At 34.8% G+C, this 14,055-nt stretch overlaps 1 protein-coding gene across 15 annotated transcripts in view; it reads right to left on the bottom strand.

The window, feature by feature from the left end:
- Positions 1–14,055, bottom strand: part of PPP1R9A (protein phosphatase 1 regulatory subunit 9A) — a 298,618-nt gene that overhangs the window by 82,582 nt on the left and 201,981 nt on the right. For 6 of the 15 annotated variants that reach the window (XM_048212762.2, XM_026505959.4, XM_048212764.2 and 3 more), the window contains one exon: positions 12,615–12,750. In XM_048212762.2, coding sequence (XP_048068719.1) covers positions 12,615–12,750 — 136 coding nt within the window. Of the gene's footprint in view, positions 1–7,620; positions 7,687–8,701; positions 8,765–12,614; positions 12,751–14,055 lie in introns of all 15 variants that reach the window. The other 9 variants (XM_044386596.3, XM_044386594.3, XM_044386601.3 and 6 more) reach the window with 2 other exon arrangements.

The following is a 14,055-nucleotide window of genomic DNA, read 5'->3' as shown; positions in this document are numbered from 1 at the left end:
CTGTCCGGAGAGGACCCCAGAGCTCAGGGTAACCTGCGCCTTTTATAACAGGCAATGTCACCACCCTTGCTCCAGAAGGGAAGACTATCTCTGTCTTCCAAGACTGTTCACTACACAAACATTTGATAGTCCAGAACAAAGGGCAGTCAGTGCCTCAGAAACGTGAAAGCGTCGTGGAGAATCGTTTCCCAGTTATTATTTAATGGGGAAAAAAGCCTAGAAATTCAGCTGATTTTTAACGTCCCCATGATATTTTTCAAATTACCTTTTCAAAGACTGTCCAACTAGTATTCCTTTCCACATACTCTGCCTGCAGGTAAACTGGTTTTTTATTTCTTGAACATATCCAATATTGCCCTGCTTCTAGGTTACAGAAAACAAACAAAAACAACAAAAAACTTCTTGCAAATAAATACAAAACCACAAATCTAAATTCGTAATTTCATTTTGTATGTCCTTAGTTGTGATGACTCTTTCACACTATGGTTATTTGGCCTTTTGACAGGTTGCCTTGAAAGGGCTTTAAGCTCTTTACGATATATATTCATTATTTCCAAAACAAAATAGCAAGCCTCTTGGGAGTATAAACTATATTTTTCCATGACTCAATATTCCTAATTCAATTCCTCTTAACAAATGCTACCTACTCACTAAGACGTAAATGCCACTGTCTTTAAGTCCCTGATAAATATATTCTATATGAGGAGGGAACCAAAGATCCTTATTTTCCCCCCTGAGATCCAGAACTAAACAGTCAACAGACCAAAGTAGACCTCTGTAATTCAAATGTCACACTGCAATTTCAAATTGGCAGCCTTCCTTGCGTTTCATTTTACTTGCCAAGGAAACAATGAAGCACTTATTCTGATGCCAGCAGAACTGTGGGAAGAGACTAAGAGATTTGTATTTCCCCGAATTTTTAATCTGCAAAAGAGAACAGCTACAGGGACCAAAGTGGCACATGTTATTACTATTTTAATAATTCTATAATTATACAACTAATTGAATCTTGGAAAATATGGTGTGTACATATACAAATTGGCTCACATGACTGCAAAAATGCTAACAGATTATTAGTTAGAACCAGAAGTTACAGTTATAGAATTTATAGTAAATGAAAAGGTAAAATCAATACAAACATCATTGACGATATTTCTATGGGTTATCTATGAATTAATGATAAATACAATCTTAATTTTACAACTTCCTTTGAGAGAGAAAAATTCTACTCCTTTCCTCATGGCTATCTGATTGTTCGTGGCCGAAATTCTTTCTTACAAAGTCTCTGCAATACCAGGACTGAAAGGTCAGTTTTCCTGGCATCTTTAAGCTGGACAGCTCTGGCTCTGATTGCGTCTAACCCCTTCCCACAACTCCCTAAATCCTAGACCTGATACAATGCATATTCTGTTTCACTAGGTCTGAGGCTGGGTGGAGAAATCTGGAATTTTGAAGAAGTACCATGAGATTGTCACATTGAGTCAAGTTTGAGACATGGAGTCTTAACGTCATTTTGTAAGTCTTAAAGAGCAGGAATTAGGTAATAGTCATTTTATATCCAGATAACTGCTAAATATAAGAATTGTACATGGCAGATATTAATTTTTCATTAAATATTGAGTTGGCAGGAAGCATATTTATAAAACACATAGACAGTATATGAATAATGATATCACCACGGCCAATGAACAACCTAGTTCAAGAAAAGGAGCAGTATCACTACTCTCTACTAGTCCTCTGTGTGTGCTTTCCTGCTTCTACTTCAGTTGCTTGCCCTTTAAAGTAATCCTGCTGAATTTTATCATTCTTGGTTTTTCTTTGGTTTCACCATATTTATGTAGAGCAAAACAACGCGTCATTTATTTTTAATCGTTTTAAACCTCCTATCAGTGAAACCATATTGTTTGTATGCTCCTGTGCCTTTTTGATTTTAAATGGTGTGTTCCTGGGATTCCACCAGTTGTGGTGAGTTGCTGAACGAACCTCTGCATGTTATTCCACTGTATGAATGTACTACAGTATATTTACCTAATCTCCTGTTGATAGAAATACAAGTTGTATCCAATTTTTTCTCTTACAAGAAAAATATTACAACATACCTTACAGCCCATGTATATAAAAGTTTTACTAATTGTTTATTAGCTGGGACTACTTTACTAGATGATGTCAAATTGTTTTTCAAAGTGGATGGATGGGTCACTTAATATATCCTATGAGCAGAGAATAATAGTGCCTTTTACTCTATTATCCTCATCAAAACTTAAAATAACCAACTTAAATCAATTCAGTAGATAGCAAATGATATTTCATTTTGGTTTTTAATTTTCACATTTTAATTGCTAATACGTTTGGGCCTCTTTTCTTATGTTCATTGGCCACTGAGGTTCCTCTTCTATAACATGAGCATTAAAGCCAATGGCCATCTATATTCTTTTCTTATTGGCTCCTAGAAGTACTTTTTATATAATTCTCTTTCACTTATTTATTTTTCAAATATTTTCTTCCAGCTTCTGGGTTGGCTTTTTGCTTCCAGATGAACAGAAGTTCTTAATTTTAATGTAGTATATTTTCTCAATCCTTTCTTTTATGGTTTTGCATTCTTAGGTGTTTCATGCAGCAAAACCACTTCTTACACTGAGGTTATAAAGATATTCTTCTATGGTGTCTTCTAAGTTTTATAGTTTTACTTCTTGCATCCGAGTAGTTAATCCACCTGGAGTAAGCTTTCGGGTACAGACTGAAATGGCGGTTGCAATTTCACCATGATTCCTTCACTGAAAAGCCTAACATTTCTCAACTCAGAGTGTTATCTGTGCCACTAATCCAATTTTCATATGTGTGAGGGGCTGCTTCTGGGCTCCTTGACCAACCTGTTCTTTCTTTTGCTCCAGAGACTAAATTTCTACAGTTTAATAATAAATATCTCTTTTCTAAGGCATGTTACATGTCATGGTTATTTCTGGTGCACTGTTCTTTCCTACAGATTTTAGCGATAGCTTACCAAATTCTATTTTTAATTCTTTAGAATTATTTTTACTGGAATTGCATTGAATGTATAAATCGACTTAGAACTGACTCAATTAAACTATTGACTCTTCTGATCCATGAACAAGGTTTCTTTATCCTTTCATATAAGTTTTCTTCAATATATTTCAATACAATTTCTTTCCGTAAGGGTCTTGTCTAGGTTTTGTTAGACAAGGTTTTGCCTTTAACTAAAGTAATTAATAATTTATAAATTATATTTTCTCTCTGTGGACACCTTGAAATAGATGCTATATTTTATATTGATTATGTATCCAGCAGATTTGCTAAAATCTTACAATATTTCTAATAATTGATCTATAGGTATATTTGAGGTTTTCCAAAGAGATGACCACATCGCCTGCAATAATAACAGTTTTATTTCTTCCTTTCCAATTTATTTCTTTTACTTCTTCTTGCCTTCCAGTATGATGTCAAATTCAAGTAGTGACTGATTTTCAAATATTAATACTTGCATTATTGGCTAAACTCAACTTGGCTATAATATCTCTTTTATATGTTCTTGGATATGATTTGCCAATATTTTATTAAGGTTTTTTTGTGCATTTTTGTGTGTGTGTGCATATTTATGAATAGGATAGGCCTGTAAGTCTTGTCATCAATATCTGGTTTTGGTACCAAGTTTATACCTCATTATCCAATACATCTCACACTCTCAAGGTTTTACTTCCTGGTATCAGAGTTGAACTACTTCTATTTTTGTCTTCTGGAATAAGTTATATACAACTGGAGATATTTGTTCCAGTTTGGTATAACTGATAAAATAACTGGGACCTTATCTTACTTTCCTTTCTTCTTTTTTCTCCTATTCCTTCTCACTTCCTCCCTGCCCCTTCCTTTTGCTCTTTGTTACTCATGGTGATTTAGTTCCCTGTGAGTTTTGTACTTTGAAATTGTAAGCTCATTTTTCTTGAAACTTTAACTTTTAAACTTGCTGAAGATAAATGATTTTGGGCACCTGGGTGGTGTAGTTAGTTAAGCACCCGACTCTTGGTTTCAGCTCAGGTTGTGATCTCAGAGTCATGAGATTGAGCCCTAGGTTGGTTCAGCGTGGAGTCTGCTTGAGTTCCTCTCTCCCTCTTTTTCTGCCCCCCTTCCCCCACTCTCTCCCTCAAATAAATAAATAAATAAATCTTTAAAAAAAAAAAGATGAATGGCTCAAGAAAGGACATGCTTTTTTTTTTTTTTTTCCTCCTGAAAGGTAGCATAAATTTAGGCTGCTGTGATCACAATGTCTCAGAAAAAAATTTTTCTTCCCTTCCACCTAGCATCAAGGTTTGACACTGGCAATTTCTCATGCAGTCTTTGGAGTGGAAGATTAGATTTATTTTCATCTTATTGAGTAGTGTAGACCATGAGACTTCAGCTTTATGATGGAGTTCTCCAATCAGAAATCCCACTTTGGCTGGGCCCTGGGCTTTGTACACTGCAACTCAAAGCAATACGAATTACAGTCTCATTATAATATACAGAACACTTAGGATAAATATAACATCATGAAAGTGAAAGAAGTCAGACATTAAAAAGTACATATTTTATGGTTCTGTTCAAATGACATTCTAATCTCTAGTGTCAGAAAATAGATTCAATGGTTTGATTTGGGCTGAGAGTAACTGCGAAGTTCTGTAAGGAAACTATTTGAGGTCATGAAAATGTTCAGTATCTTGACTGTGGTGGTGATTATTCATGAAACGGTCTGCCCACATGAGTACATTTAAAATTGGTACATTTTATTGTATGTAAGTTATCCCTCATTAATGTTAACTTTAATATCTGAAACATGGATATATAATAATAAAAAAAAATCAAGTTACCCACTTAAGACCTACACATAGTGACCTGTGTCAATTTTATGTCAATAAAATGATTTTTTTTAAAGCCCCTTTAAGGACTGGAATTCCAGAAATCCATTAAGAGTTTTTACTACTACCCTTACTAGCATCAATATCAGTTTAAAATAAATGGAATCCTTATCAGACCTGTTAAGCCTCCATAATAAGGCTGCTTTAGAACATTGGGGTCTTTGGACAGGTCACCATTTAGTTCTTAGTGATGATGAAAATGTATTTCTATGACTGATGGCTATTGGGCAGAAGATGGGTATGTATGCAGTACTGATCTTGACATCACTTAGGCCATTTCAACTATTCTATTGCATGTTTATTCAGTTATGACTAAAAACAAGTCATGTCAATGTGAGTCACCAAATTCCTGTTTCTAAGACCCAAAGGTTTTCAAGGAATGAAATATGTATATTCATTTTTTTCTGGTTTTACATGCAGACAATTGTGGTGCAGTGTGATAGAGATAGGGCCTTCTTGCAAATTCACGTTCTCTCAAAACAACTAAGATATGGAAGCAAAAGCCTATAGAAAGATGTGAAATCCCAAAGTGCCAAAGGCAAGTCCAAATTATTCCTCAATCCCTATCTCCAATCTCTAGTCTTGCCAGATCTGACATTCCTTTTACCCATGTACTCTGTGCCACTCTTCCCTCACTATCTCAGACTATGTTTCTAACTAAATTTTGTTCTCATTTAACTCTACTCTCTAGTTTTCATCTTAGCATCCTTGAGTGATTCAATTCAGTTCAATTTCTCTCATCTGCCCAGTGCTGTGCTCATGGCGGTGTGTATTAAAAATCAACCAGCTATTAAAACCTGTCATTGAAGAATTACAAGCTAGTGGGGGATATTTATGGGTAAATGATAGAGATACACACAGTACTATTGTTGACTCATACAGAACAGAGTCCCGAACTCAGCTGAGAAAGTCCAAGAAGGCTTTATAGAAAAGATACACAAAACCTAAATTGAGCCCTGAAAGTGAACAGGATTTGAGGGCACACAAGGGCGACCAAGAATGGGTTTAGGGAATGGCATTCCAGGAAGAGAAGACCAAAGGAGCAAAGGCATGGAGAAGCCACAGGATTCCTGTGGCCCACTCAGAAGTAAGGTTGATAAGGTCCATTTCTCACAGTGCCTTTTTGCATTTTATAACTTTTTGGTAAAAAATTATATTCAACTTATAAATGTTCTTAAAGTTGGAAAAATGCTGACATTTGTGTTTATTTCTGTGACATCTCTCAAACACTTCAAACTCTGTGATTCATCATTGTAATATAGAATTGTTCTAGCATGATTTCTAGGACGTACAAAGTCTATACTCTCAGAGGAATTTAATAGCATAGCAGAATTTGACAGAGTTTATTTAGTATTTTACATCTCACTCATGAATAAATATCATCACAATGTGGTAGTTGGAAAGAAAATAACATGAAAACATATGCAAATCACTTGCATTATGATAAACAATATAAAGAAAATGAGCTACAAAAAGATGACATTATTTAGGCAAAGGTTTCTATTCTAACCTCTATCTTCCCTTGATACGATCCATCTTCCTGTCTGTGCTCAATATCATAAATAATCATGTTTTCACATACAAAGAATATTTCTAAAGAGGGTCCTTCAAGTATAGGAGGATGTCTACCACCAAGGGATAGTGTGTGTGTACGTGTACAATGCTTAGGCTAGATCAAGCATGGATACACAGTCTTCAACTAAATGTTTTCCAAACATCTTATGATTCTGGGTTTCAACGACAATGACCAGTACTGTAGATTTTGGGATCACAAACTAAAGGATGTAATTAAATTTAATGATTTTAAAGATCCAGTCAAACTGGAGTCTATAAACAAGTTGTTAAAAAGGTTTTATATTTCTCCTATTCTTCAGGCTCCTCTCATCACCATAATCCAATCTCCATTTTAAATATACTTGATTTCTATTTTTAAGCTCCTCTATTTCTGTTACTGGCAGCTAAAGATAGTGAGAATTATTTTATTATTTGCAGTGTAATAGTTTTTTAGACATTTCACTAGGTCTACCATATAAATCATGTAAATAAGTGGTATTATAATTTAAAGATATGTGTATTTACTTTTTTGAAAAATGAAGAACTTTGTATCAAAAGATTCTTTCCTTAAAAAAAAAAAGGGGGGGGCGCCTGGGTGGCACAGCGGTTAAGCGTCTGCCTTCGGCTCAGGGCGTGATCCCGGTGTTATGGGATCGAGCCCCACATCGGGCTCCTCTGCTATGAGCCTGCTTCTTCCTCTCCCACTCCCCCTGCTTGTGTTCCCTCTCTCACTGGCTGTCTCTATCTCTGTCAAATAAATAAATAAAATCTTAAAAAAAAAAAAACCCACTGGGTTTAAAAACAATGTGTACACTATATTGTATATACATCATACAGCCTAGTTGTTGAGTATCTTTTTCTCCCCCTTTAATATGAGTCACAAAATACTTAAAAGTGTTAAGGGTTAACAACATCCATGGCTAAACATTAGGAAGTGAGTACAACTTGCAGAACCCACACCTATAATATGTGCTATATTTCAGAATTAAATACTATTTTCAAATGATAATTTTCCCAACATTATTCAACACACAAAACACACAGCTCTATAGAAGTTCTTCGAGCACAGAGCTAGTTAATAAGACACACAGAATATTTAATTTCACACGTGAAGCAGAAAGGTGCAGATAAGCATTATTTTCCACCGAAAAAAACAAACCTTAAGGAAATAGTTGTTATTGTTATTGCTGTTGCCAGACACTCCTTGCAATTCAGCCACAGTGCTCTAAAACGGTTGACAACACAAATTAAAGAAGGCTTTTCCCCATTAAAGAGAGCAGCCTAATGATAAAGGGTAGAAAAAACACTGAAGTTCCGGTGCTTGCTAGAACACACACGTTGGAGAACTGAGAGAATGCCTCCCACTCTTAGTTTCTTAACATTATGAACAATGTAAAGTCAATTCACATTATTAAAAGGCCACCCATAATAATTGCAATCTCTGGTTCACACAACACAAGCTGTTTCCAACCAGGAACAGCAAACAGCATGAGTCAAATTTAACGTTATCCCTTTAATTTAAAGCTTTTCACCTAAAAATTATATTCTTATAAACCATTTAACACTTATGCAAACCATAGCTCCATTATATTTCTGACTCTTAATTATTACATGTTAACACAAGCAATAAAAATGCATAACCATGGAGGTAGCTGCTCTAAATTGTATTCAATACCTTAAAAGATTCTAAAAGCTAATGTTCTCATGATATAGTTATAATTATATTAATTTGCAGTAATGAAAAAAATTATGAAAGTGAGCTTAAATTATGCTTTAAGAGAAGGGGCCTCAGTCTCTAGAGTGATGATTAACCTTGTTATAAACTACTGCCTGAAGAGACTCTGACATACCATCTATAATCTAAGACTTTAAAATGCAATAATTATCATATTTTAAAAGCATATTTAAAGAAGCAAATCAAAATAATCCTATAATTTCAAAGTGCATGTAAAATAGTTTATTTTAACGTGAACGACCATATGCATTTTCTAATTCAAAAAAGTGGTACAGCACCAGTTCATACTTCATTTCTAGTGTGAGCCCACTGTATTTCACACTGCATAATGATCTCTGATAGAAACACATACCCACAATTTACATACATGACCCATGCCACACAAAACATATACCAGAATTACAACATCCCACCACTAACAGGCTAAACATTGACAGCTGTGGAGTATGAAAGGAGATTAAATTTGTTATTGAAAATGAAAATCTAGTTGAAAAATTTACCATACCCCCAGAATTTCGTGGGCTAGTGCTGACTGTGTGAGGGGCTTAATGAAATCCTCCATCGTTACCTTCCAGATTGTTTAAAAAAGAAAGAAAGAAAAAGAAAAGAACAATGATTCTATCATCCAGAATTGCAATCGCTCATTACAGATATATTCAGATCTACATCTTAAATGTTTCAATTGATCAGATTTAATCTTTCTCTTCTTTAAAGGATCCTTCCCCTCATTCTTCAACCTTTGTGCAGAGCCCTTTTAACTTTTTTTTTTTTTATCACAATGTTTAACAGAGAGTAAACAGAAACAGGAATATACATTAAAACTGATTTGGCTGTTTGCTTACTGTAAACTCCTCTAGTTTACGTATTTTGGGGGAAAAAAACCCAGAAAGTGTAGAAATTTAAATAGCGTTTTGGGTATATCTATATATTTTAAATTCTATTAAAGTACAACTTATAATGTCCTAAAGCATTAAAACAGCTACATGTAAGCACACACAATACATGATAAGGTATTCTTATTCCTAAATATGGTTTTGATAGAGAACTACTGTACTTTTACAATTTCTGGATATATTTCTCACATTGCAATGTTTCCCCCATAGTCAATTCAAGCAAGCAACTCCCCTCTATCAATGTGACAAGTTCCAAGTTAAAATCAACCTTGGATGATTTGACCAAAACCAGAAGCTATCTATCCTTCAGTAGACAATGCTGATCTAAGTGCTGGCTCTGGAAATTAGTTGGACGAACTCAGTTGTTCTGCATTTAATTAGAGGTTTTCCTAGCTGGCCCAGGGAATGTCACAGGGGATACTTTGAAATAAAAATGATTCTAACTTTGAAATCACAAGATGATTCCATAAATGATAAGGAAAGTGAGAAGCCAAGTGATTGATTACACAATTCAGGATTAACAAAGACATGTAAATCAATACATGGCTCAATTACACATAAAATTAACTCAGTTATTCAAGGATCATTTACCCATTGGATAACCAATGGTTATTGGTTCTTCTCACCTCCGCTATGTCTCTTGGACATTTTACTTTTCATTAACAGAGAGAAAGAGAGTAGATAAAAAAATAGGGACATATTATTCAAATTGATTTAACAATATTTGGAAGCATTTGTAAAAAAGGAATTTAAATCAAGTAAATAAATTAGAGTGAATTTTCATTATTTGTACAGCTTTCATCTCTCCTATGCACAGAATATTAACAATTGGTTTTAATTGAGCATATTTTGGCAACACACAAGAAAGGGAGAGAAATACAAGTCAGAGAGAAGCATGAGAGAGAAACAAAGAAAAAGGCTCCTTGACCTTTTCAGTAAAGTGAAGGTTACTTGGAATAACATAGTAGCAAGCATCTGATTTCTATTTCTACAACTTGAAGACAGAAGAAAAAGTTTAACCTAAAGCTAAACTCGAATTAAAAAAAAATCATATACTCAATTATTCTTCCCTTTAAGCCCTATCTTCATAGGATACTTACAGATTATTTGCCTAGAATAAAATAATTCTCCAAGTATTTAATTCCCCTAATTATTAGAAATACAGAATAAAGGATCATAAAACCTAAGTATTATAAGAAACTCCATCACCCAACACAGGAATCCTCTCCAACACCTCTTGTCCCCCAGTTGTTCTGTGTGTGCCTGAACAAAGAAAGACCCATTAGTCCACTTCATTCAAAAACAGCAATGTCTTGTAAAGAGTACCAACTTGGGAGACAGGAAGATCTTATTCCCATCACAAATCTGCCAACTACTAGCAATATGCCTAAAAAAAGGCTCGTTTGCTTCATTTCTAGAAAAAAAAATCTCTTCCATGTGCTATAAAGATTAAATGAAATCAGGCAGGGAAATGCACTTTGCCAAGTGCCAGGCACTGAATATTTATTTACCTTTCTTAGTCCTGAAAATACCTTCCCAGGTGACAATCAACTTTGCCTTCCTCATAAAAACTAGGCAAACAAACAAATCTATATGGTGTGCTCCTAAGTATAAAAGTTGAGTAATAAATACTCACTTGGCATTGACTCAATTTACTAAATTAGAGAGAATCTTACATCAAACAAAAAACAAAAAGCTTTAGAGGCTGGAGTTGAAAACTTTTGGGGACTAAATGTGCTCAATTCCTTAAAATAACTGGAAGAAGTATGTAGTCTGTAGTGATCTAAAATTTTTACTTGGAGAGCTTTAAAGAACTATCTTATCTTCCCTCTTTCCTTGCTCGACTTGATGTTTTATTTCACACACTCACAGAATATTAAAAGCTAGAAAGACTGCAGAAATTTAGCCCGATCTCTTAAAGTCCTGGAGGCCCACAGACTGGGGAGCCTGGCCTCCTCACCTTCCTCCACTTGATGTCACCTGAACTCCCCCGAATCTCACATCCAAATTCTTTCTAGCAGAGCCAGCAGGTAAAAACCAAACTTGCAGAGAATGATTCCACAATCCTAAAAATAGGCTTGCAGCCAAAGCAAAATCAGTGTCTCTGATAAAACACAAAACACTAGCACAGAGAACTGAAGACTAAGATGAAAATTACAATATTTGAGGAAATTGTTTTTAATTTCTAAAATCAACGTAACATTTTCACATATTATATCTCAGTATGATAAAAAAAAACACTTGCGATTTCAAATGGACTCTGCAAGTAAAAAATTAAATCAACTAGATAGATTTCTAAGAGACGAATACATTCACATGAAGACTTTGTAGTGTTTATTCTCCGAACAAAAGTTAACTGATGCACCATTTTTAGTTGTCTGCTATAATAAACAGAGAATAAACTACATTAAACTACCAACACATAAAAAATTAAGATACATTTGGGTTAAAACATTCTAGACTAAAAATACATGAAAATATTTCAATGTCTATTTATTAATCTTCACTATGTCCTGGCTAGAGACCAAAAAAAAAGCTCTGGAAAAAGAATATATTCAGATGAGTAGAGGTTGAACATATGAAGTTGCACTGTCCTTATATCAGCTGGAATAAATAATATATGCTTTACCTGAATATTTGCTATATTTATGCAGCATGAAATACTCTGGTTAAATTATTGATGGGTCTTTTGACATGCCAATATGAAACACATGCATGTTTAAACATGTTTATAATAAAGCATGTTGTCCCATTATATCAATGTACATTTGGCATTTACATTAGAAATAGACCAGCATCTGCATTACATTACAACATATAAGGATTCCGGAGAGCCACTTTCACTTGGGGGTTAGCTTCTATTCATTTACTTGATCTTCTACAGAGAGCAGGATGCAAAATTATTCCAATATGTATCTACTCTATGGAATATGTGCTGGTGGAAAGCTTTGTTCTGCATTATGTTAGCACAAATCACAGTGAGCACATCCAAAGAACTTTCTCTTCCTGGAAAAAAGAAACCTGAAAACACCCAGCAATTTTTAGTACTTTTCTGTGTGTGTTTGTGTATGAATGTGTGCATTTTTTCAATCAAAACGTTTGCTGATTTTTTTTTCAAAAAGCATTACAAACTTACTGTAGAAAACTTACTGTAGAAAATTGGGGGAGAAATCGAAAAAATATAAAGCAGAGAGAGAAAAAGACCAAATTCCAACAATAAAGATAGCTACTATTCGCATGTTGGTGTTTTTACTCTTTTTTGTTTCGGTGAATTTCTTTTAATAGTGCAGTAAAACATGACTTATTTGATCCCAAAGTCTTCATGTCGTAAACAGGATACCATCACTTGATTCATAAGTTAATAACAGATGTAAGTAATATCCCTTTTGTGTGAGGTTGAATGTAGACACGTTCTCCATGAGAAACTGCAAAGAACCTATCATACTTTTACACGGTAAAGAGAGTTTTGTAAAGTAGAACGTGCTGGGGAGAAAGGTAGGAAGGACGTTTGCGAGCACTACTTACCTCATCATCGTCGGCGTCGTACTGGGCGTAGTGCTGCTCGAGCAGCTCTCTCTGGCGCCTTTCTTGTTCCAGCGTCTGGCTTATCAACTGGGCAACCTCACTCACTTGTCCTGGCTTTTCTCGCCCAATAACAAACCTGTAGGAAGGTGAAGGGAGACTTAGTTGGATTCTCCAGCAAAAAGGAGTGCTAAAAAAAAAAAAGCAACTGAGCTTGATAGCTCATCACAGTCTATCAAGCCTCAAGAAAATAATACCACATATAGACTCTAAATGGTATGCCTGCATGGAAGGGGAGGTTAGCTGAGTGATTGAACAGGCGATTGTAGACATACCTTAAAGGAAAAGAAAGGAGAAAAGTAAAGGTCAATAAAAAAAAAAAATGGGGTGTCTGGGTGGCTCAGTCAGTTAAGCACCTGACTCCTGATTTCTGCTCAGGTCATATCTCAGGGTCCTGAGATCAGCCCTGCCTCCGGTGGGCGCTGGGCATGCAACCGGCTCAAGATTCTCTCTCCCTCACCTTCTGCCACCCCTCATCTCCTAATCCCCACTTGCATGCTGCTCTCTCTTAAAAAAAAATATATTACTTCGGTAGAAGACAAAAGAGATGTAATCCATTCTACAGTACTTCACACATTTTTGACGCCCTACAACGTGGATGCGAACTTATAATTTCTTGTACCATTGAACTTGAGAATCATTTCCAGAATACTGTCCTTTCTACAACGCAAAAATTGCATCAAAAACATTCTGAGGAATAGCATGCCTTAAGTGGGTAAGTAGAGGCATTAACTTCTGCTAAATTACTATAACACTGGAGATAAAAGAAGGGGAAACAAATGTAGGTTTTGGTTTTGTTTTTAAAAAGAAAAACTAAAATAAGGAGAGGTCATGATTTTGAAAATTCAGTTTTGGACAAAGAGATGTTATGAGGAAAGGTGTGGTTTCAAGAAATAAAGGGACAAAGAGAAATATCTGTTCATATCAATTACTGTAAGAAAAAAAGTATAAAGTAAAAACAAGTCACGTACGATACAACCTCATCAATACTAAGCGTCTTGCTTAAAAAATTAATATTCACTTAACATCTTTTCACACTAATATATGGTTCTATTTTTCTAAAAATATATGAGTAGTACACATGATTTTGTTTCTATGTATCATTTAAGTTCATGATTTTGGATGTGACTCTTTGTTTAATCGTGCTTCTATACTAAACGGATGTTTTCCTCTGATTATAGTATGTTGCTGTATTGGATCATAAGTTTAAATGAAATACACCACCACTCTCTGTACAAATGCATTAAAAGTCAAAATTTTCACACTTAGATGCTAGTAATTAACTGTCTTTATAGCAATATTTTTATAGTTCCAAACAGGACTTTGAAATTATGCTTCATAAATTATTTATCATTTATTTTCCTCTGGGAATCAAGTGTAAGCA

The sequence above is a fragment of the Ursus arctos genome, unplaced genomic scaffold (genome assembly GCF_023065955.2).
Source record: "Ursus arctos isolate Adak ecotype North America unplaced genomic scaffold, UrsArc2.0 scaffold_3, whole genome shotgun sequence".
NCBI lineage: Eukaryota > Metazoa > Chordata > Mammalia > Carnivora > Ursidae > Ursus > Ursus arctos.
Note: the sequence above shows the minus strand (reverse complement) of the source record. Positions and strands in the feature narration are given on the sequence as shown.